Source organism: Athene noctua, chromosome 17 (genome assembly GCF_965140245.1).
Source record: "Athene noctua chromosome 17, bAthNoc1.hap1.1, whole genome shotgun sequence".
NCBI lineage: Eukaryota > Metazoa > Chordata > Aves > Strigiformes > Strigidae > Athene > Athene noctua.
Genome location: NC_134053.1, coordinates 10,847,081 through 10,874,327, shown reverse-complemented (window position 1 = coordinate 10,874,327; position 27,247 = coordinate 10,847,081). Strand labels below are relative to the sequence as shown.

Here is a 27,247-nt window from a genome sequence, read left to right as displayed (position 1 = left end):
GGAGGGAAGAAGGGAAGAAGTCAGGCATGCTGAACAAGATCACACTGTAGGAAGACATGTATAAGGAAATGAGTTTTTAGTGTCTTGTAAGGACTTAAACTCTTCTTTTCAACTGGACTGAAGCTCCTTCTCTGAGAAAGCTCAGCAGCACTGACTTGTTAATAGGAGCAGATAATTTCAACATGAAAGCTCTGTCTTTTTCTCTCTGTTTCACAAGTATACTGTACATCTGAACCTTCCACACTCACTTCCTCCAATAACTGTAGGGTCCTGGTTTTGGTAAGAAAAATAGTGGATCCTGTGTTTTCAGTTTACACAGCTGCTAACTTTCAGGGACTGGCAAATATTTTATTTCTTTATACACTGTGTTTAATTCTTTTCTTCAGAGGACTTAATTCAGCTCATATTTCAGCAGTTGGAGAGAACCACCAAGTTCATCCTGCACTCTGCACTGCAGGTGATTATTTTTAAAATACACATTTGTGCTGTTTGTGAAGCAATGAATTCTCTCTTGTTTAGTGAGGCTTCTGGGCACTACAGTAATAAAAGAACAAAATATGGAGTGAGGAGTTTGTTATTAAAGTCTAGTAACAGTCATCACTGAGCAGTTACTCTGCTGTAGGGCTGTCTGTTTCTTCTTTCCACGGTAATTCAGGTGGCTGAACTCCTCCATGACCTGCAGCATGGTCTTTCCTTTGGTCTCTGGCACCACCAGGAAGACAAAGATTGCCATGGATAAACAGTATGTCAGGAAAATGATGAAACAGAAACTACCAAGACCTTCCTATAGGAAAAGAAAGAGACAAAATGTTTTCATATAAATAGATCTAGATTTCTTTCTCTTACGATATGGAGTTTTTGGTTTTGTATTTACTAGAAAACTTGGTCAGAGAATCAGCTGATGTAAATACTGCTTGCTACCACCTGGGGAATTCCATCGAGTGATAAGATGAACTAATTCTCCTTTCCTGTTTTAAGGAGGAAAGTTGTATGCTCAGCAGAGACTGAATGTCATTGCTTGACAATTCAGAGAAGTGCTGAGCTTCAGTTACTCTTCCTTTTTGCTCTGTTCTCAGTCAGTGCTAGACTGGGGAACGTACGTAGCATGTTCACTCTGTCCCTCCTTTGAACAGTCCAAAACTGCAAAGGCTTTAGTTTCCTGCTACTTACTACTGCTGGATGAGATCTCTGGGACCACCCATTTTCCAAATTAACCCCAAAAGAGATGCACATACAGGACAAGAGGGGGAAAGAAGGGAGCTCTCATTACATTCAAATGCCATCTGACAGCATTGGTGCCTATGTCACCACTTCTGTCTTTGCCAGTGTCACACTCTAGCTGTGTGTAGAGTTAGCAGCATTTTGTGGTTCTGCTATGCTTTCGTTAGATATCTGGGTAAAAAGAAAGAGGCCATTAGAACTGCAATTAGTTTGGGCTCTGTCCTTTGCATGAAAGTATTGAAAAAGAGAAGTATGTTCTAGGTTCAAGAAGGGCCTAAACTCCTCTGAACTGAACCAAAACAGCCTACTTTGCTTACCACAATGAAAGGGAACAAAAGTCCAAGCACAAAGAGTTGGATCCAGTTTGTAGCACCGTTAAAAACATAAGCAGCTGGTCTGTATGACTGAATAAATATTTCTGTGGGCAAGGGGCATAATACTCCAGCTGAAAAAAAATGTTGGAGAAAAAAGAAAGATTAGAAATTTTGCAAGATGCTTCTGTAACTCACACTTCATATTGCCACAGAAGTTAATGGTTTAACTGACCTGGAAGTGTCTGAGGTGATGCTTGGCTCTTCAGGAGGAAGGCATGTAGGAATGCAATATGAAAATAAGTTTTACCTCCTACCAGTGCTGAATCAGGAGTAGGGATTCACACTAACTGTGGAACAGCTATGCCTGGGACCTCTCCTAAAGGCTGCAGTGAGGAAGGAACGAGTATATGAAACCAATCAAGTAGAAAATACCAACCTGGTCCAATGCCAAAGCCCATAATGAAAATAAAGATGAGTGCAACAGAGCAGTATGGAACCCAGGAAAAGGAATCCTATGGTAGGAAATGAAAAGCAAAATCAGAAATTACAATTTTATTTATCCAGCTCCATTAGAAACATTCATCACTGCTAAGTATGTCAATATTTAATATTGACGTACATCTGTTTGCTCTACTTCCAGAAACTTCTTCACAAGGAGATAGTCTTCACAGTGATCATGGTCATATTAAACGATTGGTTTTAATCTGTATGTACGTGGCTGTAAACAAGTCTCTGTTAGTATGATGGTTAGCCCCAAAAATATTTCTACCTCCACTAAAAAGTGATTTGCAGGGAGAGAAGTAGTAATGATATCTGCCATGCAGTAAAACATGAAGACAGGACACAGCTCTAATGCGTAAGTGGGATCCTACCTGTAGTGAAAGCGTGACTGTGAGGAGCCCTAGAGCCAAGGCCATGACTGTGTAGCTTTTCCACAGCAGTGTCTTCCTCCCTGCACGCTCAATTAGGAAACCCTGCAAACAAGAGGACATGCTGTCAGCTCCGAAGGACAGACCTTAAAGGCGGGCAACAGTGAGCTGCCAGGCAGGGGATCTCTGAAGAGTCGGGGACTGGGATGTGCTACTTCCTCTGAGAGGGTGAGTAAAGGTGTCTGGGGGGACTGAGAAGGACCAGGAGCTGCAGGGAGGGGGGAAAGGTGGAAAGGTGCAGGGCTGCAGGGAGCATTGCCTAGGCAGAGGAGGCCTGAGGTGGCACTCTGCAGGCAAAGGATAGCCAGGGAGGACAGCCAAGTGGAAATGCTTGCACTGTTAATTGCCATGAATCCTACAGCTGTGAGTCCTCCTGACAAGTGGACACAGTGATTGTCATCTGCCCTTCCTACAGGGGGGAACTGGGACTCCCAAGGCTGGCTCAGGCTGGGTTGTGATTTTGAGGGAAAGACTCTCCTGGCCTCCTATAAATTGGATATAAACACCCTCGTTTGCAGGGTGTGTGGAGATGATTTTGTGTAATCAGTGCAAAGTACTACAGTTGTCTTCTCAAAGCAGTTTGATTCCTGAAGTTCCATTATACAGTAGTTCTAAAGATTGAAACAAAGCACATGTTATAGCAGAAGAAAATTCAGCTGAAGAGCTGCTTACACACACAACTGTGGTGAGGATCTCGGTGATCCCAACTCCCAGGGAGACATAGTGGGTTTGAGCAGGGGGGATTCCGGCCTTTATAAAGACATTGTATGCATAAAAGTAAACCTGGAAAGAATAGAAATGTGTGAAGGCTGTACCTATGTAGTCATGTTTACACTAGCTTCTGTCTTTCTTTGACAGAAAATACCTAATCAGGACTTAACAAGAGAGAAAATCTAGATTTCAGTAACAAATCCTCAATGTTTTCACAAGGCTTATTTGTGCGAACAGCTTTTACTAGCAGATCTGTCTTGAACTCAGCCACAAATACAGCCTTTTTCATCTTTTTATTGCTTTCTTTTAATACTGCCTTTGTCTTATGTTACAGGTTGTAATTCTGACATCTTTCACATGTTTTTTGTGTCTTGTACTTTGGGTAAGAAGCATACAGAAATGTGGACAGTACATACTAAGCAAATAGTTTAAATTATCTTTCTACATCATCTTTAAGCCTTTGCAGTGATTTTGATAGTCACTGTTTTTCCAGATGTAAGCACTCCTAAAGCATAAGAAATTCCGCTATTAATATGCTCAATTTCTACTGGTCCTTCATGGTATAGTTACTTACGCACTAGTTGGTGTAGAAAGCGGTCTTATGAATCTTGAAGTCTTTCTGAATTTGTAAAATTAATCTCAGTTTAGAAACATTTATGCTCTTACTATAAGCTCATTTTATACAGTAACTATTCCAGTTCTCAATACTATCTACTGAAACATAGAGGTATTTCCAGAGAATAGATATATTAGAGAGTATATATCAGTAACTGTCACATATATTACTGGGATGTTGTAATTGTCTATAATCTGAGAAAGTGCAAAATTAAAGGATTTAGAAAGAAACCCAAAGATGTGAGAGTATGGAACTGCACTGTCCTTGTACATTACAAACCTGGCTCAGTTTGTACTGAAATGGCTGAACAATTTTGGGCAGTGCATTCTGGAGTTCAGAGACCCAGAGGCGGTTGTGCTGTTCTTTACTTGTTCTGTATTTGAGATTTTCTTTTATCCCCTTCCATTCTCATGTCATAACAGGGTAATCCATAGAGATGCCTTCAGATGACATTTGCTAAAACACCCATCTTGAGTTATTCCAGGTCCCAAACCTCCATGGGAAAAGATTATAATGAACAGTAACAACAGATCCCTCCTTACAGCCACTGTTGGAGTCAGCATTTTACTACTTGTTGCAGAGCTTACTTTTTGCCAAGAAACTGTAAGCAATCTAGAAAGCAGAGAAAAGTAGCACACATACCACATTGACGCCGATTAACTGCATGCATGAGGAGACAAGGAAGAGAGTGATGAACTGCCAGCGGACAGCTTTGTCACGGAAAAGATCACAAACACTCTTAGCCTTCTCCCCACGGATGGCTTCTTGCTCTGCCATCATGTCATCTATTTCGGCCATATGGTCACCATCCCCCCAGAGCTGCTTCACAGCTGGAAGGAGAGGAAGAGAGAAGATGACTCCTGGTCCAAGCTCACCAGTACAGATACGATTTCAGAGGATTACTTCCTGCCTTGCAGAGTGTCTTATTTGAGCTTCAGGCTTTTTGCTCGTGTGAACTTCCTAGAGATCTGGGTTCAGGTTAGACACAGATCCAGTTCATTGCTATCTATTTTTACCCATAAATCTTAATCACAACCTCACCTTTGGCCAACAGCTGCTTACAGCATTTCAGTGTAAATCACATCTAAATTCTTAGCAACCCTTTCCTGAATACCCTCCTGCTGAAGGTGCGGTTCTAGTGCACACACCAAAAGACAGACAAGGAGAAATAACTCCTACATTAAAAAATGTCTACATCCAAAGAGTTCTCTCTTTTGATTGTTAAAACCCCAAAATGGCTGTTTCTCTATGTAAGTAGATGCTGTGTTGGAAGTGTGGGAAGAGCAAAACAGCAAAAAAACCTGCAAAATGCACATTTCCTTAACACATGGTGCCCAGAACAAACACAGGACAGGGTGGAGATCCAATGATTTGTGCTGCCATGGCACCAATCAGGAACGTGAAGCAAGGTGGAGGCCACGCAGTCCTGTTCTTCCACTTTTCTCAAGGAACATTTGACATGACTATGCAGATTTATCTCCTGCTCTTCCCCTTCTCTCAAGGACCATTTTGCAGTAGTCTGCAGACCTTATCTCTCATCTTCCCTCTTTTTCTACAAAAAACAGCACACACCTTGCACCAAGGAATGTGCTATGTCGTTACTCAAGAACCAATAGCTTGACCACAGTCCCACCCACTGACACATACACGCTTAGATAAATACTACCCCGAATTTGTATCTAACTCAGAGGGATGATAATCCAATACCAAATCAGAGGGACAGATTGACGGGTTTGTGCTCCTCGCCCCCCCGCCCCCAGGAAGGGATGCGTTTTGGTAAAATTTGAGCCCTCAGCTACACTGAGTGATTCCCCAGGAATTAAGTGTGTGTGATTGCAATAATTTTTTGTGCGTAGTGCTATATAGCCAACCTGCAGTTTGTGCATTTATCACAGGCAATCTCAAAGAATCTGTAGATGTTGCATAAGAATAAATCGTGCTATTTGTGAACCTGACTGCTTCTCTTGAATGCAAGCAGACCTACAGCATACAGGCTGTTTGTGTGTCTGGTGTCAGGCCTATAGTTACGACCATAATTGACAAACCTATTAAGAGATAAATCCAGCCGCCCCCAGCCCGCTCTAATCTCTGAGGACCATGTAGAACACAAGGGGATTCATCTCTTACCAGATTAATTCATTACCTTAAATGCAACATGCTGTTAGGGTTATAGAGGAACTGGCATGCTTATGGATATGACTGTAAAGAGTATCCCTTTCTTACACAGAGCTAGAAGGCAGCGCGTCCATGCCCTGGCTATTCAGGGCAGAATCTGATTGATGGAAATACAAGCTCTGTGTGATCATGTCTCCTGAAGGATCCTGGCAGAGGGCAAGGGAAATACTAGTGTCAAGAGAGCACTAATATCAGATCAGAAGAGGCTGTTTTTCATTGAAACTGAAGGTGGTTTCAGAGCCAAAAGACCAAGAGTCTTTTTCCCAACTGTTTCTCTCTTCCAAGTTCCTGTTGGTCTTTATTTTCCACTTTTTACTAAAATGAATGCTTTGTGGCCCATTTCCTTACCTTTGATGCACCCCTCCTTGTCCTTTTTGTCAATTAGCAGGTAGCGGGGAGAGTCTGGGAAGAAGGGGAGGGTGAGAAGCTGAATGAGGGCGGGAAGCGCGTTGGCTGCCATGAGAAGAGGCCAGAGAGCATCTACTCCAAGAACTTCTCTGAAATAAAAGCAGCAGAGGAGAGGACCTGAGCAACCACGTGCACTGGCCATGTGAGCACACACAGACACAGGGTGGTCACTCGGCCCTGCTGCATCTGTCCGAGCAGCTCTCAGCCAGGACTCTCCAGCATTTCTCAGCCCAGAAGAATGAAAATCTCAATGGGAGCCAGAAGGGGAGAATCTGCAGCACACGAATTACACAGTGTTGCCACGTGTTGCTCAGCGGTGAGTGCAAGAGAAACTGCATCCTCCTGCAACAACTGGGGGCACGCATGGACAGACAGTGTCCTGGCATGGGCGCTAAAGAAAGAACCTGCAGTGGCTGATCCCTCGACTTCTGATACATACAGTCTCAGTTTACAATTCCGACAGAATCCACAGGTTATCAGCCTGTTACTGACTGCCCCAAACAGCAGCTGCTGGGTTTCCTACAGCTTTGATAATACTGTGGCCAGAATGACGTGTGCCCTGGGAATGGGACAGACCATCTTTGGCACAGGACAGGCAGAAGAAGTCAGTACTGGGGGGAATGAATCCACCATAGGTTTTTGGTTTTGCATGTGTGTTTCACGAGGGAGTGCGCTGGTTTGGATTTTCAAGGAAGTTTGGATAGATCTGATATTCCCTGCTCCCTTTAAAAAAATAAAAAGTAAAGGTCAATTGTTACAAAAGATGGATTTCTTTCAGACCCATTGAAATCCGTTAAAGGTTTTTATGATCCGTATTTTGATCTGTCTTTGTTAGGAAGCAACATCATTCTTAAGGATTAAATATTTAATGTGATTTCTGTTTCCATTCACTTAAGTCAGGAATTTGGGCTGAGCTAGTTCAGCCTGGCTGCCTAGGGTATCCTGAAAACACGTCTAAAAATAGTTGCTGATTTGCCTATCCATAGGCTTGCATTGACATATGGATATATTTTGATAACAGAATAAATTAAATAGGTCTCAGAACCCCTTACCTGAGACCCAGAGCAAATCCTACAAATTTTCCAACGGCAGTGGCAGTAGAAGCTGTTATGGAAATCAGCCCACGGAGGTTCCGTGGGGCACATTCTCCAGCATACATGAGATGGATATTCAGAGCTAAACCTGCAGTGACAAATGACTGTTAGGGCAATTCAGACTCCCCTAGGTCTGGTGTTTTGGAGGGGACCATTATGGGCAAAGTATATAGGGTTAGGGTCTGAGACAAGTTTTTAACCATGCCGAGTGTGTGTCTGCCTGACATGAAGCATGTTCCCAGTACCGCAGCCTTGCATATTGGCTAAATATTTCACTAAGCACGTATGTTCCCATGAGAAATCTGTTCCTCAGCAGGCTGGCCTTCTCTTACAGTTTCCTACAGCCACATGTACAGGATTGCTGTTGCTCCCTTTGATCTCAGATTACGTATTTCAGTGTCTACTCAGGATACTATGTGCCTTATTTTGTGCTCAAAACCAACAAGTTAACAAATGCTACATATTCCATTTGCTCAGTAGATTAATTAATATTTATCCTCTCTCTTGAACTTTTTTGCTGCTTAGAATTATCTTTATCCAACTGCTCAGGGGTTGAAAACACTAACAGAATGTAACCTTCTGAGACATCTGGAAATTAGAATTGTCCAGCTTGAAAACCATTCCCTTGTCTGCAATATGGAAGGCAGTATCAGCTGCAATGAGCAGCAACAGGAACAACAGAGGTCAGCTTTCTATTGAGTGAGCATGCTCCCCTGAAATACTGCATGTTTTGGCTTTTTCACAGGTTGGCAGTCCTTTTCATATGGATTGAATGTAAAGACAAAAGAATGAGAAATGGAGATGTCACACAATTAATTTAATTATGTTTGTGTTTTCTTATTTAGTTAAAAAGGCATTCACCAATCATGCTGTCTGCAAAATTTAGTAAAAATCTGTGATCTGTATACTCACTCTGGTAAATCCTTGTGACCCTCAGTCACTGCTCTCCCACCTATTTAATACTATAGGTAGGAATGCTAATTTACCTCCACACACTCCAGAAAATAATCTTCCAGCGATGATCATCTCAAAGGATCCACACAGCCGGCTGAGTCCCATCAGAGCTGCACTCAGCAGAGCAGGGATATTGGCAGAGAGCATGGCTCTCTTCCTGGAATTCATTTAAATTGATGTGAGCATAAATATTGTCCATGTGTCATTCACAGCCTGACAGAAATGGCATGAATTGTTAACCATGGTTAAGGACTCCGTGATGGCTTCTGAGATCAGCTGCAGTGAAGAAATATGCTATGGGAAATAGGAATGGGAAAACTTTGTCACAGACTGATAAGCTAGTTGAAGCTTTTGATGCCTCTAGTGGTGCCAGTATTTACACTGAAGAACAAGCTTTGTGGGTGGTTGTCTGTGAAATGCATGAACTCCTCATGTGATTTCTCTGGAATGGATTTGCTTTGTAATTTATAAGGGAGAAGGTACGATTTTCTTTGTGATCATTGTCAGATTTTGCCATTCTGTTTCTTTGCTGAACTGATCCTTCATCTGAAGCAGCTCTGGGCTGCTCACAGTACCACTTTACAAACAGTGTTTCTCCCAAGACACAGTCACTTATTTTTGCAGTTGTGGGTGTAAACAGAAAGACTAATGCAACCATTATTCCTACCTTCCAAATCTAACAGACAAATATCCAGCAGACAAGGACCCCAGAAGCCCACCGATGCTGTAAATGGACACAACAAAGGACCACATCAAAGTAACCATATCTTCTCTGGGAGAAGAGCTGTATCTCTTTGGCCAGGTCTCCCGGATAAAACTCTTGATGTACTTTAAACGAAAAAAAGAAAACCAAAGGACTCAGTCAACATGTATAATTGCACCTCTTTTTCACTTCTCTTACCTACTTACTGGCCTTTTTGATATGTGTCTATCAACACCTTGGTTGAAATCTTATCCCCAGTGAAATCAAAGGGAATTTTACCACCAGCATCCCTGAAGTTAATGTTTTAGCAGCAAGGTGCAATGAAAAAATCAATGAATAAATATATCAATATTAAATATCAACTGTGAGTGACACTAAGATAATGGCAGGTTGGTCTTCTGTTTATGTGTGAAACCTTGATTGTTTTGCTACCCAATCTTCCCTGACATTCCCACTTCTCTGTCCGTCTCTCTTGTCCACGTGCTGCATCCTGTCTGATGGATGCCTTGGGTGAAATCCAGGTTTGACTTCAGCTGAATTCAGTGGGATCAGGATTTGTCCCTTGATGTGGCCCATTGTGGGATCTCTCTGACATCTTGTTCATAACCTCCATGGCACCCTCACTCCTGATGAGGGTCCACAATGTGGTAATAGCATGAGCTCAATGTCATTGGCATCATTCAGGATAGCAAACACCTCCCCCAATTTTCCTTTTCCAGCTGCAGTATCAGCGCTGACCTCAGCTGCAGAGCTACAGTCCTTCCCTCTCCTATTTCACCTTACAGACAGTCACGTGGACCTAGTGTGTGTGGCACATGGTGCAAAGGACTCCCTGAGCACTTGAAAGAGGAGAATATCCTGTGAGTAATCCAACTCAGTAAGGGGAAAATGGCTGATTTTATAGATATTCCTCATTCTCCCCTTTCCTATTTCTGTCACACCAGACAGAAGTTAAACCCCCATGAAACACAACAGCAATAGCAGCTACTCTTAGAACCAAGAAAGTAAACCTAGTTTTGAGAGAAAAAGTGAAAATGTTAGTGATTGCATATAGAGGCAGAAATGCATGAGAATATTGAAATCCATGCTGGTAGCTCAATTTTTCGAGCTGTCCATGCTTACCTCAGCAGGAGAATTGATAATGGAGACCTGCAACCCATACTGGAAAGCTCCACCAATGCCCAGGATAAAAGCCAGGAGGAAGAGATTGTAGCTCATTTTCTGGCAGGAAATAAAAACAGCAAAAGAAAGCTGGTGCAACTATTCAGACGTGCCCCCCAACTGTCCTGTTCTACCTCCAGGAACTCTAACAGCTTGAGCAATGCCACACGCCTGCCTCCTCTGAGACCAAGGAGTCCGCACAGAGTGCAGTAGAAGACCACAGCTACTAAAGCACAGGACAGTGAAAAATCTGAGGAGAGAGAAAGCTCATAGCTGTCTCCCCGATCCCAGTTACACACTTCAGTGCTTCTGTCTTCAGCTTTGGCTGTCTTAATCTGCACTATCATAGAATAACTAGTTGTGGAGCATGGTGCAATGCGAAGCATTATGTGCACGATTTCCATCTATTTGTCCTTCCTCCTCCTTTCCCACTTGTTAAAAGGAAGATTTTTCTCAGTGACTTTGCTGAGACTAGGTAAGCATTTGGGGATTCATTCCAGGTTCATAGTTTATTCACCCTTTCTTAGAACTATATGTGATAGGAGGCTTAAGAATACCCCCACAATATGGTACTGTGATACATGCACACCACCTCCCTCCCACTCCCACCGCTCTCTGTTATTGAGTGTCCTAGTGATAGTCTGTCCAGCATGATGCTGCACTTCTATCTCTAGAACAGATCATAGTCAAAAGCAACGCTGAACAATGACTGCCAAACATTTATAAGCTGATTTCTAATCAGATGAGTGCCATTGATTGAATGGGCATCAAATTTATCCATGCTGCAACATCGCTGGCTTCAAAGGAGTCAGCTCTGAATAAATTTGGTATTTGTCGCATTCATATGTTAAATGACAAAAATCTCTTGTTTGACAAAGCACTAAGAAGAAATGAGATTCACAGTCTCTACTACTAGACATTCCTACTATCCTTTGTGCTCCAAAAAAATGACACACATCAGCATGAAACTTCCCATCAGCAAGAAAATCAGTAAGCCCTCTTCTAAGTGCAAATTTTGTATCACACCTACAGCCAATTTCTTAGTCTCCTCCCCACTCTGTACTATAACACCACTGCTTGATTTTTGTGTTGCATCTCTTGGGTGACTTTTCCAGTCTAACAAATTCAGGAAGATTTCTTTAACTTAATATTCTTTTTTAAAAACACTTTTGTTTTACCTTTTCTAGACATCTGTTCTAATACTTCCTTGACTGGAAAGGTTTGTTTTCCATCCTTTTGTGTTTACGTCTTTCAGATACTTTGTTATTCATAACTCTTTTATTGTTGAGGACTTTCTCAGTCTTCCAGCCCTCCTCCATCTATCAAATTATGTAGCTCTTTTTTGTTGCTGTGCTCTGAACTCCCTTGGTTTGTCTTTCCCTGTTATGTATCAGATATTAAATATAAATGTGCTCTTAAATCCAGTTTTCTTTACTTTTTAAAATAAGTTCTTGCAAGATATTTGATATCTTTCAGATATGACCTCATACTATTATTTTAACCACATCTAATTTAGATTTATTTTTTATTTCTGTACTTAACTTATGCAACACATCTTTTAGAATAGCAGAAGGGAAAAAAATATGTACTGCAAAATTCTATTTGGGGGGAAAAAAAGATAAACTTATACCAACTTGTATGCAAAGGTGGTCATCTCCACTTGCAGACTAGGTCTTTCCTGATGCTTTCTTTTGTCACTTTGGAAAAAGCCACTCTATATATAGAGAAGGAGGAGCCTGAGATAATAGTTCAACACGTCACTTAATTCTTTCTAAGTGTTCACACTCCCTTTGGTTTGTCCTGAAGTTCTTGTTATTTGGTTTGTCATTATTGTATTGGTTACTGATGAAACTGCAGATAATTTTGGCAAGCTGTGTATTCATGCCAGGTCACTAGGGAAGAGAGGCTCCAGCAGCAGCTGACAGACAATAAGAGCTGCAGGAGATGGAAGCCAAAGTCCAGGGACTGGTGCAAACTAGAGTGGACTGGCTTGGACTCCCCAAGTCATAGGTTGGGTAATCAGTTATCACATTTAAAGGAAAAGTTCCTGACTGCTACTTTCAGTACAGCAAAGCCTTCTGAAGCCTGACTTGACCAAACCTGACTGAGTCTGTGTATTCAACTCTTTAATTATGGGATCAGCTGGAACTTTAAGAATAATGGTCACTGCCTGAAAGTTCAAGCCTGTGTCCTTATAATACATGGTAGATACTAGGAAAGTTGAATGTCAATTTTAAATACTAACTGTAAAATAAATACACCTTTACTTTTATCCATAATTCTCAAAGCCTCTCTGAGCAGTCTCCAAGATAGTTCTGTTAAAAGGCTTTTACAAGTTATTCAAACAGCTTAGGGGGAAATTCCTTCTCCTGGTGAGTGGCTGCACTTGGCGGTTCCCCAGACTAGGATGCTGCATGTTTTCCATGGCTGGAAGAATCTCAACCCCAGCTGGGTTGGAGGTGGGATGTGACTTGTGCAGACGAGCATTGTTTGAAGACAGTGGCAGTAAATATTTTTCTCTGGTGTTGATGGTTATTAATCAATCCAACAGTGCATGGTGATTTGATTTGTAAACAATAATATGAACTGTGAGTCTCTGAGGATCACTTTTCAAGATGTATTTTTGCCTAACGCTTCACATGATAAGAAAATGGACCTGAACAAGTGTAATGTATTTTTTCAGTTGCAGGTATTTTAATTCAGTAACAATTAACCAACTTGTTAAATGCTTCAATTAAAATATAACTAATTAGACCAATTAAAATGTAACCATCGTTTGTCTTTGCTTAATCAGTCTAAAGACACTTGATTTCAGGCCATAGTCAGAAAAAAAATGCTAGAAGTTGGAATTAGTGTTCTCTGACACATGTGCTCGCAGGACTGGCTCTGAAACTCAACAAGTAAACGTGTGTCATTTCTGAACAGGCGTGTTTCATACTGCCAGGTGCAGATGGCCTCCGTCCTTCCAGGGCTCTGGGGAGAGGCACAACAATACTGACTCATGGAGGTAGCCACAAAGGTGGCCAAGGTGAGGAGCTCAGGACAGTGGAGGACTTCTCACAGTTTTAATCAATTCTTTTCTGACCTGTACATCCCAGCAGGGTGTGTCAGGCCTCTCCCTCTGCCCAGGCAGCCTCTTTAGTCCATCCCCTGCTTCCTAGCTTACATCTTCTCTATTGCCTTGTCTTCTTTGCTTCACTTCTGTCTCCTGTCCTTTCTTGGATCTTCATCAAAGGAATGAGAATATTTTGATACCATCATGATGCTACCAGCACTTTTGCTTTGACTGTGTTTTTTACTCTTTCCATGTGCCCCTCACTGCTCTCTCCAAACTGTAGAAGTGAAAAGAATCTCTGCAGGTCCCAGCTCCATGGAGTCCTGCTCTTGATTGTCTTGTCTCAAAATCCTGAGTATTTCAAAATCTCAATGTTGTCCAAGAGCAGAGATACCTGCTCTTGCCCATGTCTGTATACAAATGACTTCTGAAATAGCAGCAACCACAAATGAACAAAAGTTTAGTTTTATTTTTCCTGTTATAAACCTTAGGTAGTGAAAGATAGTTCTTGCACAGACTCCTCTTCTGAGAAATAGATCTGCTGCTCCACTCATGCCCTGCATGACAGTAATACACTCCAGAAATGTTTACAGTCTTGTCGTTCAAAAATGCTGGATTTTTTTTAAAATGTAGTTTAAAAATATACTGAAAGAAACTTTAACTACTTATTTTTAAAATGTATGTGTTCTTATTTGCTGCAACCATCAGCAGTGCTGTGACTTTCATACAAAAAAACCCCCAAATCAAACCAAAACAAGAGAGATGGCTTGATTGTGATTTTGAGAAGAAACTGGAAGAAACTTCACCAGTCAACCCAATGCCTTTGAAAGGCAATATTAAATAAGGAGTGTTGCCCTGTTCTGTACCAGGTTAGCTAGAATCACTATTACATCTGGGTCTTTTCCCCTGTGCTCTGGGGAGACAACAACAACATGCTGCAGAGAATGTTCTGCTGTGATCTAGATCTCCACATCCAAAATAAGCTGCGGCCATAGGAGCTCCTCACCACACTCTAAACTTAACAGAGCGCAGGTGTAAAACCCTACAAAATGCACTGGCAGTGTCCATGAGAGCAGTACACACTGGACTAGACAATTACTGGAAAGACAACAAACAAGCCATGAAGAAAACTAGTCCCAAAACAATGCCCAAAAGTCAGTTGTATAATAAGCCACTTAACAAGCACTAGAAGCTTTCTTCCTAATCCCTCTGTCACATGTTTTTATAGCTGAAAATAATTAACTGCTCACTATTGCTCAACAAGTAGAGATCTATTTGAAATCACTTAATAACAGAAACAAAGGGAGCACCAAGACAAAGTACTGAGAATTATATCTGGTGTCTGAAAACAGAATTTAACCATATTAATTTCTGTGTTAGAGCACCCAGACTCAGGGGCAAGGAAAGACAGGCTTCTGAGACGGAAGTTTCTGTTTGGGTGGAGGAGAAATATAGAAGAACTCGGGAAGAGATCTGCTAAAGCATTCCATGGTGTTGTTTGATAATAAGAGAATAAGGCATCATTCTGTTACTCTCCAATACAGATTCTAAAATATGTATGTGTTAGCACTAAAAACTGAAAACAGATTATTAAACTTTCTTTGGGATTTATCAGTTCAAGTGTATCTTTTCCAGGTGGATCTAAGAACCTAAGAGTAATATATTGTCCCTAACTCTACTTCTCTCTTTGTGTCCCTGAAAGAGAGTGTAGTCACTGCTGAATGTCCCCCAGCTACCATCCTCCTTTCTTCTTCTACAACATGGTGGATTTGATCTCTTCAGGGCCTTTATAAAAAACTGCATGGGTCTGAGCTTTGAAGTTCCGTTTCTTGAACTCCTCTGAAATTTCCAGGAAGGACTTTCCCTTTGTCTCAGGAAGGAAAAACCCAACGTAGAGTGCAGTGCAGATGCAGACCACAAGGAATGGGATGTAGCAGAAATGTGCTAGACTTTTCTGAGGAGGAGGGAAAAACCAAGACAGTGTTGGTGGCATTCTGTGCAATGACAAATAGGCCACTAATCCCTGTTCCTGCATGGACTAACTCCACCTGGGGAGTATTTCTGTGCACCCTGGTGAGGGTCTCACATGCATTGATGCAACAGCTCCCCAGCATTGTTTGGGAGGTCTGACATAGCAAGACAAGTATCTTAAAATGTCTTTTTCTGTCTTTCTCTCTATATATAATTGTATAGAATGGGGACCCACAGCAGGAAATAAGACAGATTGAATATTGTGGAGTTCTGCTCCCTTTTACTTCAGAAACTTAGGGAATGGTGCCAGGGTCTGGCCAAGGGAAATAACATCACATCTCTAGTCCCAGCTGTTCCCAGCTGAGGAGAGAGAAGGAATATTGGTCATACATGCCCGAAATTAATCTGCTTCCAGCCTCACATCAAAAATGACCATAGGGAACATGGAGGAAGTTTGGTTTAGAGGAGTTCTTTCCTCATAAAGACACTTTTCATGGCAGTGCTGTCTTGTTGTGTGTCTGCACCTTGTGATATTCTAGGCCCTATCTCTTTCCCTGGTAACTATCAGAGCCTCTTGCTTGTACAAAACACTGAAGAGCCTCAGGTGATTGCTTTGCCTTGGGGACCCACCACAATGAATGGGAAGGCTGTTCCGACCAGAAATAGGTTGAACCAGAGCAGAGAGCCACAGATCATGTAAGCAGCTGGCCGGGACATTTGATCAAAAACCTCTGTGGGCAGAACTCCTGTTACACCAGCTGGAAAAAGAAATGGCAAAAAAGTGAATAATACTGTTGGCATTATATTAAAAACAAGAAAACACATACTAACATGCAAACCCAACAGGAAGTATATGAGAACAGTAAATTATTATTCAGTGAATTATTCTCGCTAGTCGACAATGCCAGAACAAGTGGTAATAGAGATTAGGTGCAATGGGAAAGTTTTAGGTTAATTATTAAGGACTGGCTAATTATTCAAACACTCTCACGTTAGAATGAACTGCCGGGAAAGATTTTGTAATCCACATTATTCTCAACAGGACCCAACTGTGAGAATGGCTTATAATTAATTCAACCCCATGGCACTGTAGGGACTAGGACAAGAAATTACTGCTAACTCATATGGCATGTGACACTAGCAGCTTGGTTCTTTTCTTACCTGCCTTCCTTCAAGTTCATGTAAGCGAACAGAGCCTCACATCTACTCACACACTGAACAAACACCTGCACACAGAGAGCCTGTGTACTGCCCCCACAACCACAGAAACTAATGGATTCTGCCAAGAAAATGCATGGCAGTAGGGTAACAAATAGATGTGGAAATTGTGCTTCCAGGTATCTGCAACTAAATAATCATACGATGTAGCTGTCTAGGGTTAAAGTGAAGCATTAGAAATGCTGGTCTACATTTAAACCCAATAGGTTGGGCATTTATGACAAGAATCACCTCCAAGTGCCATCACAAGATGGCTGAAAGGAGCAGTGACACAAAGAACAGCACAAACTGTGCCTGCACAGCACTGACTTACCGGGGCATGCAAGCCCCCATGAAACAGCTGAAAACTGCTGGCAGGAATTGCCTCATTCTTTCGAGTGTGCTGTGGCTGAAGAGGGTCTGAGAGCTTTCCATAAGCTGCCTGCACACACCTCCAAGCCCCTGCAGTAGCCAAAAGTTTCAGTGAAAACACTGAGGGAACTGACCTGGTCCGATTCCAAAGCTCAGGATATAGGCGAAAATGCAGGCCATGCTGAGATAAGGCATCCAGCTAATCTGAGTCTACAGCCACAGAGACCAATGGAAAACCAGTGAGGCCACTTACACTTATTTGCTGCCACTAAACATCCCAGTCAATAAAAGGCAAAAGCCCAACTCCATTCCACTTAAATGAAGTAAAGTTTGTTACCTGCTGGCTCAGAGCAACCATGAAGACAATGGCCCATCCTGCCATGAAGATATATCCCCCCAGGAGCAGCGGCCTCCGACCAGCGTAGTCTATAATGATGTTCTGCGCAAAGTAACACAATGGAATAAAGCAAGATACTTAACTTGTGTTTTTATTTCTGCCTGCTCCCTCTTCCCATTTCAATACTCCATACTCCATGCCTAGTTTGCTCTACAACTACTTTAAGGATGTTGTCCACTTAGCAAAAAAAAAAAAAAAAGAAGTTAAAGGGAAGAGTTTGCTGGCAGGAGTCAGTCAAGAGGGGTGTTCAGGGGAGATATGAATGTCCTGGCTGCAGCCTAAACTCTGCTGCTGTCCGTACTGACATGAAACAAGAGAGTCACACGTTTCAGAGATTTCAGACAGTGATGATGATGCAGTGTCTGACAAAATACTTTTGCATTAACCTGTCTGGACATGACTGCCGAGAGACTGCCTGGCTGATGTGCATAAAGGGCTTCCTTGGCATGAAAAGCAACATAAATTCAAAATTTGTAATTAACAGCCTCCTCACTGTCAACAGAGTCTGCATGTCAGCAGAGTGCATTGAGAGTCTCACACAAGTGACAGATGTGATGAGTTCACAGCTCCCCGTGCCGATTACAACATATGGGATTTTATCCTGAGGAATTCCAGCCTCTTGGAACACATAAGCTGCATAAAAATACATCTGGGGAGAGAAGAGAGAAGAAAGCAATCAGGGAAAATGTCTGAAAATACATCCCATCATTTCTGCTGAAGGCCCATGCAGAGAAGGACTGATGTGCTGTCATACAGGCTATTTTGACAGCATCCCTCCGAGTCTTGCGATAATGCATAGGCATACTTTGGGAGCCAAGCATCTGAGGTTGGAAGATCTCCACAGGCAGAGCAGACCACTATTCATTCTGCAGCAGGAATGTTAAACCCAAGAGCTTGCACCCACGTCTCGTAACACAGCGCTGCCGCTGATTGCTGTGGCTGCCAGGCTGCTTACCGAGTCATTCCCGCAGAGCTGCATGGCGCTGCTCAGCACAACGATACTCATCAGCTGCCACCTCAAAGCTGGAGTTTGGAGGAGCTCCCAAGGGTTCTTCGCTCTCTGACCTTTAACAGCTGCCTGTTCAGCCAGCATCTCCTCCAGCTCTGCACTCAGGTCACTGTGGCCTCTGAGCTTCTGCAGGGCTGTAAGGACAAGGGAACCTCTTATTCCCTGACCTTTACCCGTGGTTTGCCTGCTCTGCAGGGTGAAGGACTGAGCAGCAAGTGATGGCTGCAGAAAGCTGTAGGACAGAGTCTGTGATCATGGTGTTACCCTCACAGAGATGGCCAGTTGTGGTGCAGCCACTTGAAGGATTTGGGAGGAGTGCAAATCCCTCACCATTGTTTGACAAGATATTTCCAATCAGTGCCATTTCAGCAGCCATGTTTCTAACTCATGTTATGAGTCTCATGATCTCATGTGACTTCCCTGGGAAATGCAGGCAATTAAGATGTTCTTGGCACACAGCACATATCTCCTGGAAACTAATTCCAGATGCTCTGTATATGGGGATTTGTATGCTACAAATCTAAGCAAATCCCTTAATATGAATTGGCTTCAGATTTGGTCATGAGCTCTTCAACCAGCATTTATTTCACTTCATAGTTGGAAAACATATTCACCATCGTAAACACAACTGCCACCTTTTGACCCTAGTACCATTGTATCAGAAAAGTCTTTTGTAGGAAGATGCCTTTCAGTTTTGTCAATATATCAAAAATATTTAAGATTACAGAATGTTCTTTAGTTTGGAAGGAGGAATTGATCATATTTGGAACTTGATATGACACTTCCTACATGTAAAAGTTGTAGCACCATTCTCAAAACACTGGGGCCCAAGTCTGTGCACAAAGGTAGGATGCAGAGAAACATACATTCATCTGCGTTCAGAATTACTGTGGCTGTTCACACAAATACATACCCAACCACCACCTGGGCACTGTTTAAGGGTGCAGCAGCTTAATTACAATTACAAACACTGATGGCACTACATATTTTGTACAGACCAAATATGGTCTTCTGGTTGAGAAAAAAATTATCCATGGCACTAGTGACATAGCCATGGTATTGGACTTAAAGCATTTATTTTCATCTAAGGAGGCTGGCACAGTCACCAAACAGAATATTTGAATCTCGTTTGGACTGAGCATGCTGGACTGTATGTTAAGAACAGGCAATCAACCTTCTTGCTGTTTTCTGTCCAGTCAGTAGATCTCACATGCTCAGTGAGAGGCTAACAGTCATCCTAAACTCACCAGAGATGCAAGATTCTTCATCTCCACGGTCAATCAAGAGGTATCTGGGACTTTCAGGGAACCAAGGCAGAGCTGTGAGCTGGATGAGGGCAGGCACCACATTGCTAGCTAAAAGGAATGGCCAGCTCTCCTCCCCTCCTAGTAGCTCCCTAGAGTAAAAAAAAACCCCATAATTTATACATTTTACAACCTGGTGAAAGCCCATCATCCTCAGCTCTAAGTGGGCACTGGAAAAGAAAGAAAAGAGAGGAATAGTAAAGGGAAAAAAAAAACAAAACAAAACGGGGGGGGGGGGGGGGGGAGGAAAGGAGAAGAAAGATTTAATAAGTATAAACTGGGCTTCTTGCTTTACATTACCTGAGTCCAACAATCTGCCCCAGCACCAACCCCAGGGCTGTAAACGATGCAGAGGTCAAGGCCACAGCTCCTCTGAGCTTCTTTGGGGCACTTTCTGCCAGATACATGGGCTGAATGTTCATGCTTACACCTGAGCAAGGCAGACAAATGCTGACCTCAGTTTGCAGACGGAGGAGACGAGGACAAATGCAGTCAGTCACCTCTTGAGGTTGTCAGCTGGACTCTTCTGTTGCAGGCCATGTGGTGTCTGATCTACCAGTGCTTATTATTCACCCAAATCTTCAATTTCACTCTTATTCATTGTATAAGCTACTAAACATACATTTCCATACTTAAAAGTAGTAGTGGATAATGGAACTGTAACCTGCCAGGGCCTCAGTCCTATGGTCTTTTCAGCACCAAATCCAAGGTTATAAGTGATGCTTCCCTCTAGTCCCTCATTGTTTTGGGAAAATCATATTTTAAACCACTTGTATCAATCATTATTTCCTTGGATGAACGTCTATAAAAGCCTTAATGTTGGTGCTCATGCTGATTAGTGACTGATAACATTCATACAAGCAAATAGGGACCGATTTTCAGCTCAATTTCTCCCAGGGCTCCCCTCCCTGTGTGCAGAGTGCACACAGATACTCACATGTGTATTACACAAAAAACCCCTGCCTGTGTATGCTTTTTTTTTAAAAAAAAAAAGTCCTTAGAAGCAAAATATAAAATCTGTATATACAAATTCCTCATTCATATACATGTGTATGGTCAGACTAGAGGATTAATTGCTTTAATGTCTTGGATCATTCCTATTTAACTATCTTCTTTTTCTAATTGATACTTGTTATCATGTTTGTCCTGTTACGTTTCTCATGTTGCCATACCTGCATTCACACCAGTCAAAAATCTGCTGAGCATAATCATTTCAAAAGATCTTGCCATTCGGCTGAATCCTGACAAGACTGCGGCTAGGATTACAAAGCCATTGTTCAGCAGCAGGGACATCTTCCTTCAGAGAGAAAAGACACAGTTGTGAGAACATGTGTGTCAGGTTTAGTTATCAAACATTTCACAGGCAGATCCAACCTGCCGTGTCTGGAAGTTCAAGGGGGGCTGCTCAGCTCCACCACAGGAAATCCTGGTTACCCGTAGTGAGTGTCTGTGTGTAGATGGCAGATCAGCAGTTTTGGTGTCTTGTAATAAAACCAGGAACGGGCACAGCCAGGTGATCCGCGCGGCGGGTACAATCAGCGCCTCTCCAGCTACCAGCACGACCACAGGGTGGCCCTGCAGCGCTGGCTCTGCTCGCACTGAAGGCACCGTCAGGTCCCCCCCAGATTCACGGCTCTTGTGCTCACAGTTTCCCATTTCAATGGAGAGGAGGATTCTTTCAGTAACTGCGTTTTGGTCTGAAAATGCTGATTTGTTGAAACAGGCATTTTTCATGTAATAGTACGATCCTTATGAAACTTTTGTCAGAAAGTTTTCATGTGCCCCAGGAGGAATTTCTGTCCAAAACCAGGAAAAAAAAGAGAGCTCTATTGACCCATAACAGCCGGTAATTCTCTCTAGTCCCAACTCACTGCCCTATCTGCTCTTCAGAAGACAGTTGTTTTGTGGTTTTTTTGTTGTTGTTGTTTTTGTTTTTTGTTTTTGTTTTGTTTTGTTTTTTGTCCATAGGATATGATTTTATTCCAAAGCAGTACAAGATGAAATCTCTAAACTTTTCACTGGATAAGAAAACCATATCCTTTCCATATCTTCACAGACATGAAACAAGTGAGCCATGGGAGACAGTCCTCCAGCCCCACCCCAAACCATAACGGTGCCTGTTTCATCATATTAGAGGAGCAAACCAAAGTGATGGCACATAGAGGAAAATTTGGGGGTAAAGAGAGATGGAGGCAAAATCTAACTTCCCATTAGTTTATACTAGTAACACTGTTTTTTTCTGAAGAGAACTGGGGATACAGCTGTGTATGAAAGAGGGGTGAGGGGAGAGACATATTTTTCAGAGACTCGAGCACAGGGAAAAAAAACAACTGTGAAGATTTAGCCAACACCTCCTGAAATGTTTCAGTCAAAAGGGTGGATACAGAGCCTGTGAGACATGATGACCTGGAATGCAACAACTGCTCTTTGCAAGCACTCTCTGCTTTTACAGTGTCATTTCTACCAATTCTCACAGTTCATTCTGAAGAAAAATGCTTGGTCTGTTCTGACATTATTTCCTATTTAAAAGGATGGCAGAAAACTGGGCACAAAAATGATGGTGATTATGTAGTTGGTTACTGTGACACAGAGTTGAGCTGAAAACTTTGTAGCACTTCAGCTGGGTCAGAATATGATGAGGAGGTAATGTGGGGAAAAGAACTGTTCCCAGTTGGGTTTTGAGACATGAACTACTGCCACAACAGGTAGTTTCTCCCTGCCAGCTCCAAATGCTAATGGCAGACTGATCTGTGATAGAAAACATGTTTTCATTAACTACAGTGGGTATTGTGCTGTAGGGCTCATCATTCCTCTTGGACTAATGGAAGCTGCAAAGCCTAAATTAAAATCCATCACCCTCTTACCTTCCCAGCATGATGGCCATGGGACCAGCAACAACAGCCCCAGTGAGTCCACCCAGAGGGTACGCAGAGACAGTGAAAGACCACAGCAGCAGGATCATGTTGTTTTCAAGGGGCACGCCTGTGCGCTCCAGCCAGGTTTCATTCATGAACACCTGGATGTACTGAAAGGGAAGGACAGTCCTGCATAACCATGATGTAGAGGTGAAGGACACTGAGAAATGTCAAGGCTTCCTTATTAATACATCTGTTTATTCTGTGTTGATGTCTCCAAACCCTTGGCTGAAAATGGCCTCCACTTCTTAGATGTGTTTTTAACAGAGGGTTAAGAGTGTAAAACTGTAGCTGTTGAAAAGTTGTACTTGGTTTGTACCAGTATGTAGCTGTCTTGGATAATTTAAAAATGTATTTCATGGGTCCAACTTTGAATTTAAGGGCAAAACTCAAAAAAAGAGGTTGCAGGTGGGAAAATTTTAGAATTAGATTTGCTAAAGCAGTTGAAACAAGACTATTGAATGAATGCATGTGACACTAGGTCCTGCTCAGGGGTGGCTCTTGACAACAAAGTCCTGTCACTCAGATGTGAATTATCCAGAGAGAACAACACCTCCTTCCCTTCTCACCCTCACTATTAGCAGACTGCATATTTTCAGTGGCAGACCAGTTTGTAGCCGGACTGAGGACACTAAGGAAGCGTCTGTCTCAGGAGGAGGCTCTCGGACTAGCAGTACTTACTGAAGTTGGAGCATTGATGATAGAGATGTTGTAACCATATTGGAAAGTGCCTCCAATCCCAGCAGCACATATTGTCAGGATCAAGATCTTGCTCTGAAGCTGAAGAAGATGGATAGAAAATGGGTGGCTTCCTTGCACAGAATAAAATGGCTCACATTTGTCCCATTCATGCTTTGAGTGGTGTGAAGATTAGAATAGGCTATGAATGTTGTCATAAAATGGGAGGACCCAAAGACAGAACACCCACCTCCCCAGTTTTAAAACTATCTTCCTCTACTGCGGAATGGTATTAATAATTCATTGACATTCACTAAAAATTTGGAACTGCTTTGGGGAAAAGGCCTGCAAGTGTATTTGGTTTAATATTTAATGTGCATGCTTACAAAAAGTCAGAGCAAAACCAGTAAAAACTGGTAGAGACTGGTATTATAGCTTCAATTAATTCAATTCATTACAAAAATATGTCCTCACACGATGAATTATTCAAGAAACATTGCCAATGTTTAATGACTTCTGCCTCATTTCTAGCTAAGCTCTGTTGGACGGAGCTTCTCTGTGGTATGGGGGATTTTCTCATGGCCTTTTATATCCAGTAGATTTCTGATTCATCGGCATGCTATTTCTTCTAGTTTTTCATGGTAATGACACTTATTTTAGTTCAAAATAGAGTCCCTTTCCTATGCTACTTCACATGTTATACAGAGCAGAAAATACCTCTTTGCTGAACCTTCTCATTACACAGTTGTTCCCACATGTTCTTGTGTTTAGCAGTCTGTAATTGTGTATTCAGCCAGAATATGTTCTACACCCTCAGTATTATGATATACATTAAATATGTGGCAGACAGTGGGTCCTATGCCATGTTCTGGTCTCTGAGGTAATTTCTTTGTCAGTATTGCCCATTGCTCATATTGCTGTCCAACACCACTGCTGTTTCTTCAGAATCAAGGGCAGATGAATGGGGCTGCTTCATACAGCATCATGGGATCAGGGTGTTGGTATAAACATGAGGTCTCTTGACTTTTTGAAGGGTGTAGAACAAGCTGTCTTGGCTGACACAGTATGGCAACTGAGAGCTCACTGGCAGGCCTGCAAGCAAAAAACATGCATATTTTCCCCTTGCAGTAGGATGCCCTGAATGTGATAGTATGAGTGTCCCATATCAGAACAACACTGGGGCTAACTGTGGAGAAACAGAGACACTCTATAGAAGCTTTCTAAACAGTTTTGTTGATCATTCCTCCTCTGTCATGTTTGTAAGCCTCATGTCATTCTTGCCACTCTTGTCCAGATGCTTTCCTGTGTGACTGCTTTCAAACTGACCCGCAGCTTCTGTAGAGCAGCACAGCTGAGTGTCAGCAGCATCATGTCTCCATGTTCATCTCAGAATCACTGAACATCCCTTCCTCATTGCAGCCACCCCACCCCGTTGTTTGGTCTCTCTCTGTGTCACCCTCCATCCTTTTCAACCTATTTTGTACCTGTGCCTTTGGTTACCTCACCTGAGATCCTGTGACTGGCAAGCCATGCCCTGATGGTGTTCTTGGACTGGGAACACTGCTCCATGTCTCAAGACCACTCTGAGCTTGCTGGGGGCCCCTGGCCTTTAGCCTGACACCTCCTGCACAATGTTCTGTGTGGCCCAGGGCCAGGTTGGCCTTTGCCAGAGTGGGACAGCTCTGTGAGTGACGCGAAAGGCCCATGCTCAGGCTTGGCTGTTTGCCAGTTAGTGCAGGGCACCTCAGGATAGATTGTGTTTTGCTACATGAATATAACTCCCTTGACCCTGAGAACAACTTAGATAACCCAGAGCTGGGAAGCTTTTTCTCCTCTACCTGTTCTTACAGAGATATCTACTAAAGAAAAAGAAAGTTTTTCCTAGATTTGCAATAGCTTTAAAATCACAAATTCAAATAATCTTAGATTTTTCCATTCCTGAAAGGCTTTTCTCGTAAATAACTTCCATATCAGCCTGAGACAGGATGTTCTCTCAGGACAGAAATTAAGCCAGACTGTTCCAACCCTGTGGCAGGAAGAGATCGAGCTCTCTTCAGTTAGAAGCAGGTACGTTTTGCTTACACTTTCCTTGGCTACACCACTTTCCTGTCTTGTTACTGAGACGCGAGCTAAGGATTGTGCACCTGAGATCCCTGCTCTTCCCAGTTATTTTAGTTCTCCAAGTGAGAAAGATTTTGTCTCCCTACAATAGCACATTTCTTTTTTAATCACAATGCCTAGGAATCTAACACTCCTGCTCATTTTCCTGCTTTCATTATAGAGTACATCCCCCACCAGGTCCCGTATCACAGAGCTCTTTTGTGGCCATGAGCTAAAGGAAAATGGTTTGCTTCTCCCTTCAGGAGACACCAAACAGGTCTGTGATCAGAGCTGAGTTATATTTACAGGGTGACCTTCCCAAACCTTCCTTAACACCCGGCTTCTGCACTACTGTCCCAGCCACAGTGGTGGCATGCAGCTGCCAGGAGAGCCATCAGTCCTCAGTTTTATCCCAAGAACTGTGAGGAGTTGGACATGATAGTACTTACACACTAGAACATGATAGTACTTACACAGACTGTGTAAGTACTTACATGTAAGTACTTACACTTACATACTAGAACATGATAGTACTTACACAGCCTTATAAAAATGCAAATTAAAAAAAAATGATCTATCAACAATAATAGTAAAATAGATGTTTTTTACCAGTCTCTGCAGCTTGTTCATCCTCTTTGGTAGGTTTTCTTCTGTCTGCTAAAGCCTCTGGTACTCTCAGAAATTCTCTAAAGGATTATTTAAATCTCCAGCATAGGAATGTGTATTTGGTCACCCATTACATTAGGATAAGACACTTGACTTGGCAGGTGTTTTGCCAGCTGATTTACATTCTCAAAATGGGGCTGCATGTTCATTAGCAAGACAGTTCAATTAATTTTGTTGAAAGTAGATGACAGGCTGGGAAATGAATCTGCAGGATTCAGAGCTGTCTAAATCCTCTTGAAGGCCAGTATGGTTTACAGCATAAATTCCCTCTCAAAGCGTCTGGCACAGTTGCTCAGTAGTGCTTGTCTGATTAAGTGTGATCAAAGCAGGAGTAAACTACAGATTTTTTTCCAACTGTATTTGACCTGGAACCCAATCTAAGATCTGAAAGACGTACCAGACTATTTCCCTTGGTGCTGTCAGTGACAGGAATGAACAAACCCCAGAACTTTCAAATCCCTCTTGATGCCAAGCCCTTTCACTCTACTCCTGTCTAGATTCCTGGTGACATACAGGCAATCCAGCTGTTGCTGACAAGGGACTGATGCACAGAAGGCAGCAATCCTGTTCCCTCTCCACAACCTGGCATCGAGCGAGCAGCAACACTTACAGCACTCAATTTTTTCATCAAATGATCACCTCTGGCTTTTGTCTCACAGGATCCAGAGAGCTTTGGTTTTACATATGCCATGTGACTTTTTTTGTGTCTAAAATGTATAATACATGATTTGTATTACATTATATGCTATATTAAAGTGCACATTACATAATATGTAATATATCTACCTAATATATAGCATTGCAGGTAAAGGTGGTGCTGATGAGAAAGCAGGCTGCTGGGGGAAGAATTACTATCTGATCAAAATGTTCTCAGTTCATTGTGAGTTGTCACACCCTGTCGCACAGCATTATCCTGCTGTTCTTAAAGCCTTGTTCTCCCTACAGCCTCAGAGAGCAGAGAGAAGAGCCCTTCTGAGGGCAACAGCACTGATTATACCAAGGACTATAACTGGGTTTGTGCTTGGGAGATATCGATCAAGGAATCAACTGAGCTCCACCACAGTTGTTCATAGAGAGGCATGGCAGAGGAGCCTTCATAGGATGGATTTGTGTGATTCCCTGGGAGTACAAAATTGAAACTCAGTTCTTTTTTAATATCTTGGTTAAAAATTAAATAACTCTGTGCAGTAGAAGCCCCTCCTCTACTCCCAAGAGGCTCTAGCTAAATTCTAATGAGTTGAAAAGGTTTAATCCCACTGTAATAGTGGCTTCTTTGGTGACCTTTCATCTTTGTCTT

General features: G+C 42.4%; 2 protein-coding genes across 2 annotated transcripts; both read right to left on the bottom strand.

Annotated features, from left to right (window-relative positions):
• Window positions 1-577: 577 nt before the first annotated feature.
• Window positions 578-10,343, bottom strand: LOC141967379 (solute carrier family 2, facilitated glucose transporter member 11-like). The gene is made up of 11 exons (XM_074921102.1): window positions 10,248-10,343; window positions 9,090-9,250; window positions 8,455-8,579; window positions 7,427-7,556; window positions 6,315-6,463; window positions 4,434-4,621; window positions 3,137-3,247; window positions 2,408-2,509; window positions 1,972-2,047; window positions 1,539-1,666; window positions 578-784 (listed from the first exon to the last, which is right to left on the bottom strand). The coding sequence occupies exons 1-11, from the start codon at window positions 10,341-10,343 to the stop codon at window positions 578-580; spliced, it is 1,473 nt and encodes a 490-aa protein (XP_074777203.1).
• A 4,751-nt stretch (window positions 10,344-15,094) lies between these two features.
• Window positions 15,095-25,914, bottom strand: SLC2A11 (solute carrier family 2 member 11). Its single transcript, XM_074921100.1, has 12 exons — window positions 25,894-25,914; window positions 23,188-23,286; window positions 22,456-22,616; window positions 20,764-20,888; window positions 19,892-20,021; window positions 19,535-19,683; window positions 18,234-18,421; window positions 17,817-17,927; window positions 17,219-17,320; window positions 17,016-17,091; window positions 15,943-16,070; window positions 15,095-15,295 (listed from the first exon to the last, which is right to left on the bottom strand). Exons 1-12 carry the CDS (start codon window positions 25,912-25,914, stop codon window positions 15,095-15,097), a joined length of 1,491 nt encoding a protein of 496 aa, XP_074777201.1.
• Between the last annotated feature and the right edge of the window lie 1,333 nt (window positions 25,915-27,247).

What these genes read in the sequence shown, in the direction of transcription:
- LOC141967379 (XM_074921102.1), bottom strand. Translation starts at nt 10,343, where the DNA reads ATGAGCTACAATCTCTTCCTCCTGGCTTTTATCCTGGGCATTGGTGGA. An exon ending in GGATTTGCTCTGGGTCTCAG is followed by an intron (nt 6,464 to 7,426) that starts GTAAGGGGTTCT and finishes CTTTTATTTCAG; the next exon opens with AGAAGTTCTTGGAGTAGATG. An exon ending in CAGTCACGCTTTCACTACAG is followed by an intron (nt 2,048 to 2,407) that starts GTAGGATCCCAC and finishes TTCCTACCATAG; the next exon opens with GATTCCTTTTCCTGGGTTCC.
- SLC2A11 (XM_074921100.1), bottom strand. Translation starts at nt 25,914, where the DNA reads ATGAACAAGCTGCAGAGACTG. An exon ending in TCATCAATGCTCCAACTTCA is followed by an intron (nt 22,617 to 23,187) that starts GTAAGTACTGCT and finishes CTTCCCTTTCAG; the next exon opens with TACATCCAGGTGTTCATGAA. An exon ending in CAGCCTTCCCATTCATTGTG is followed by an intron (nt 15,296 to 15,942) that starts GTGGGTCCCCAA and finishes CCTCCTCCTCAG; the next exon opens with AAAAGTCTAGCACATTTCTG.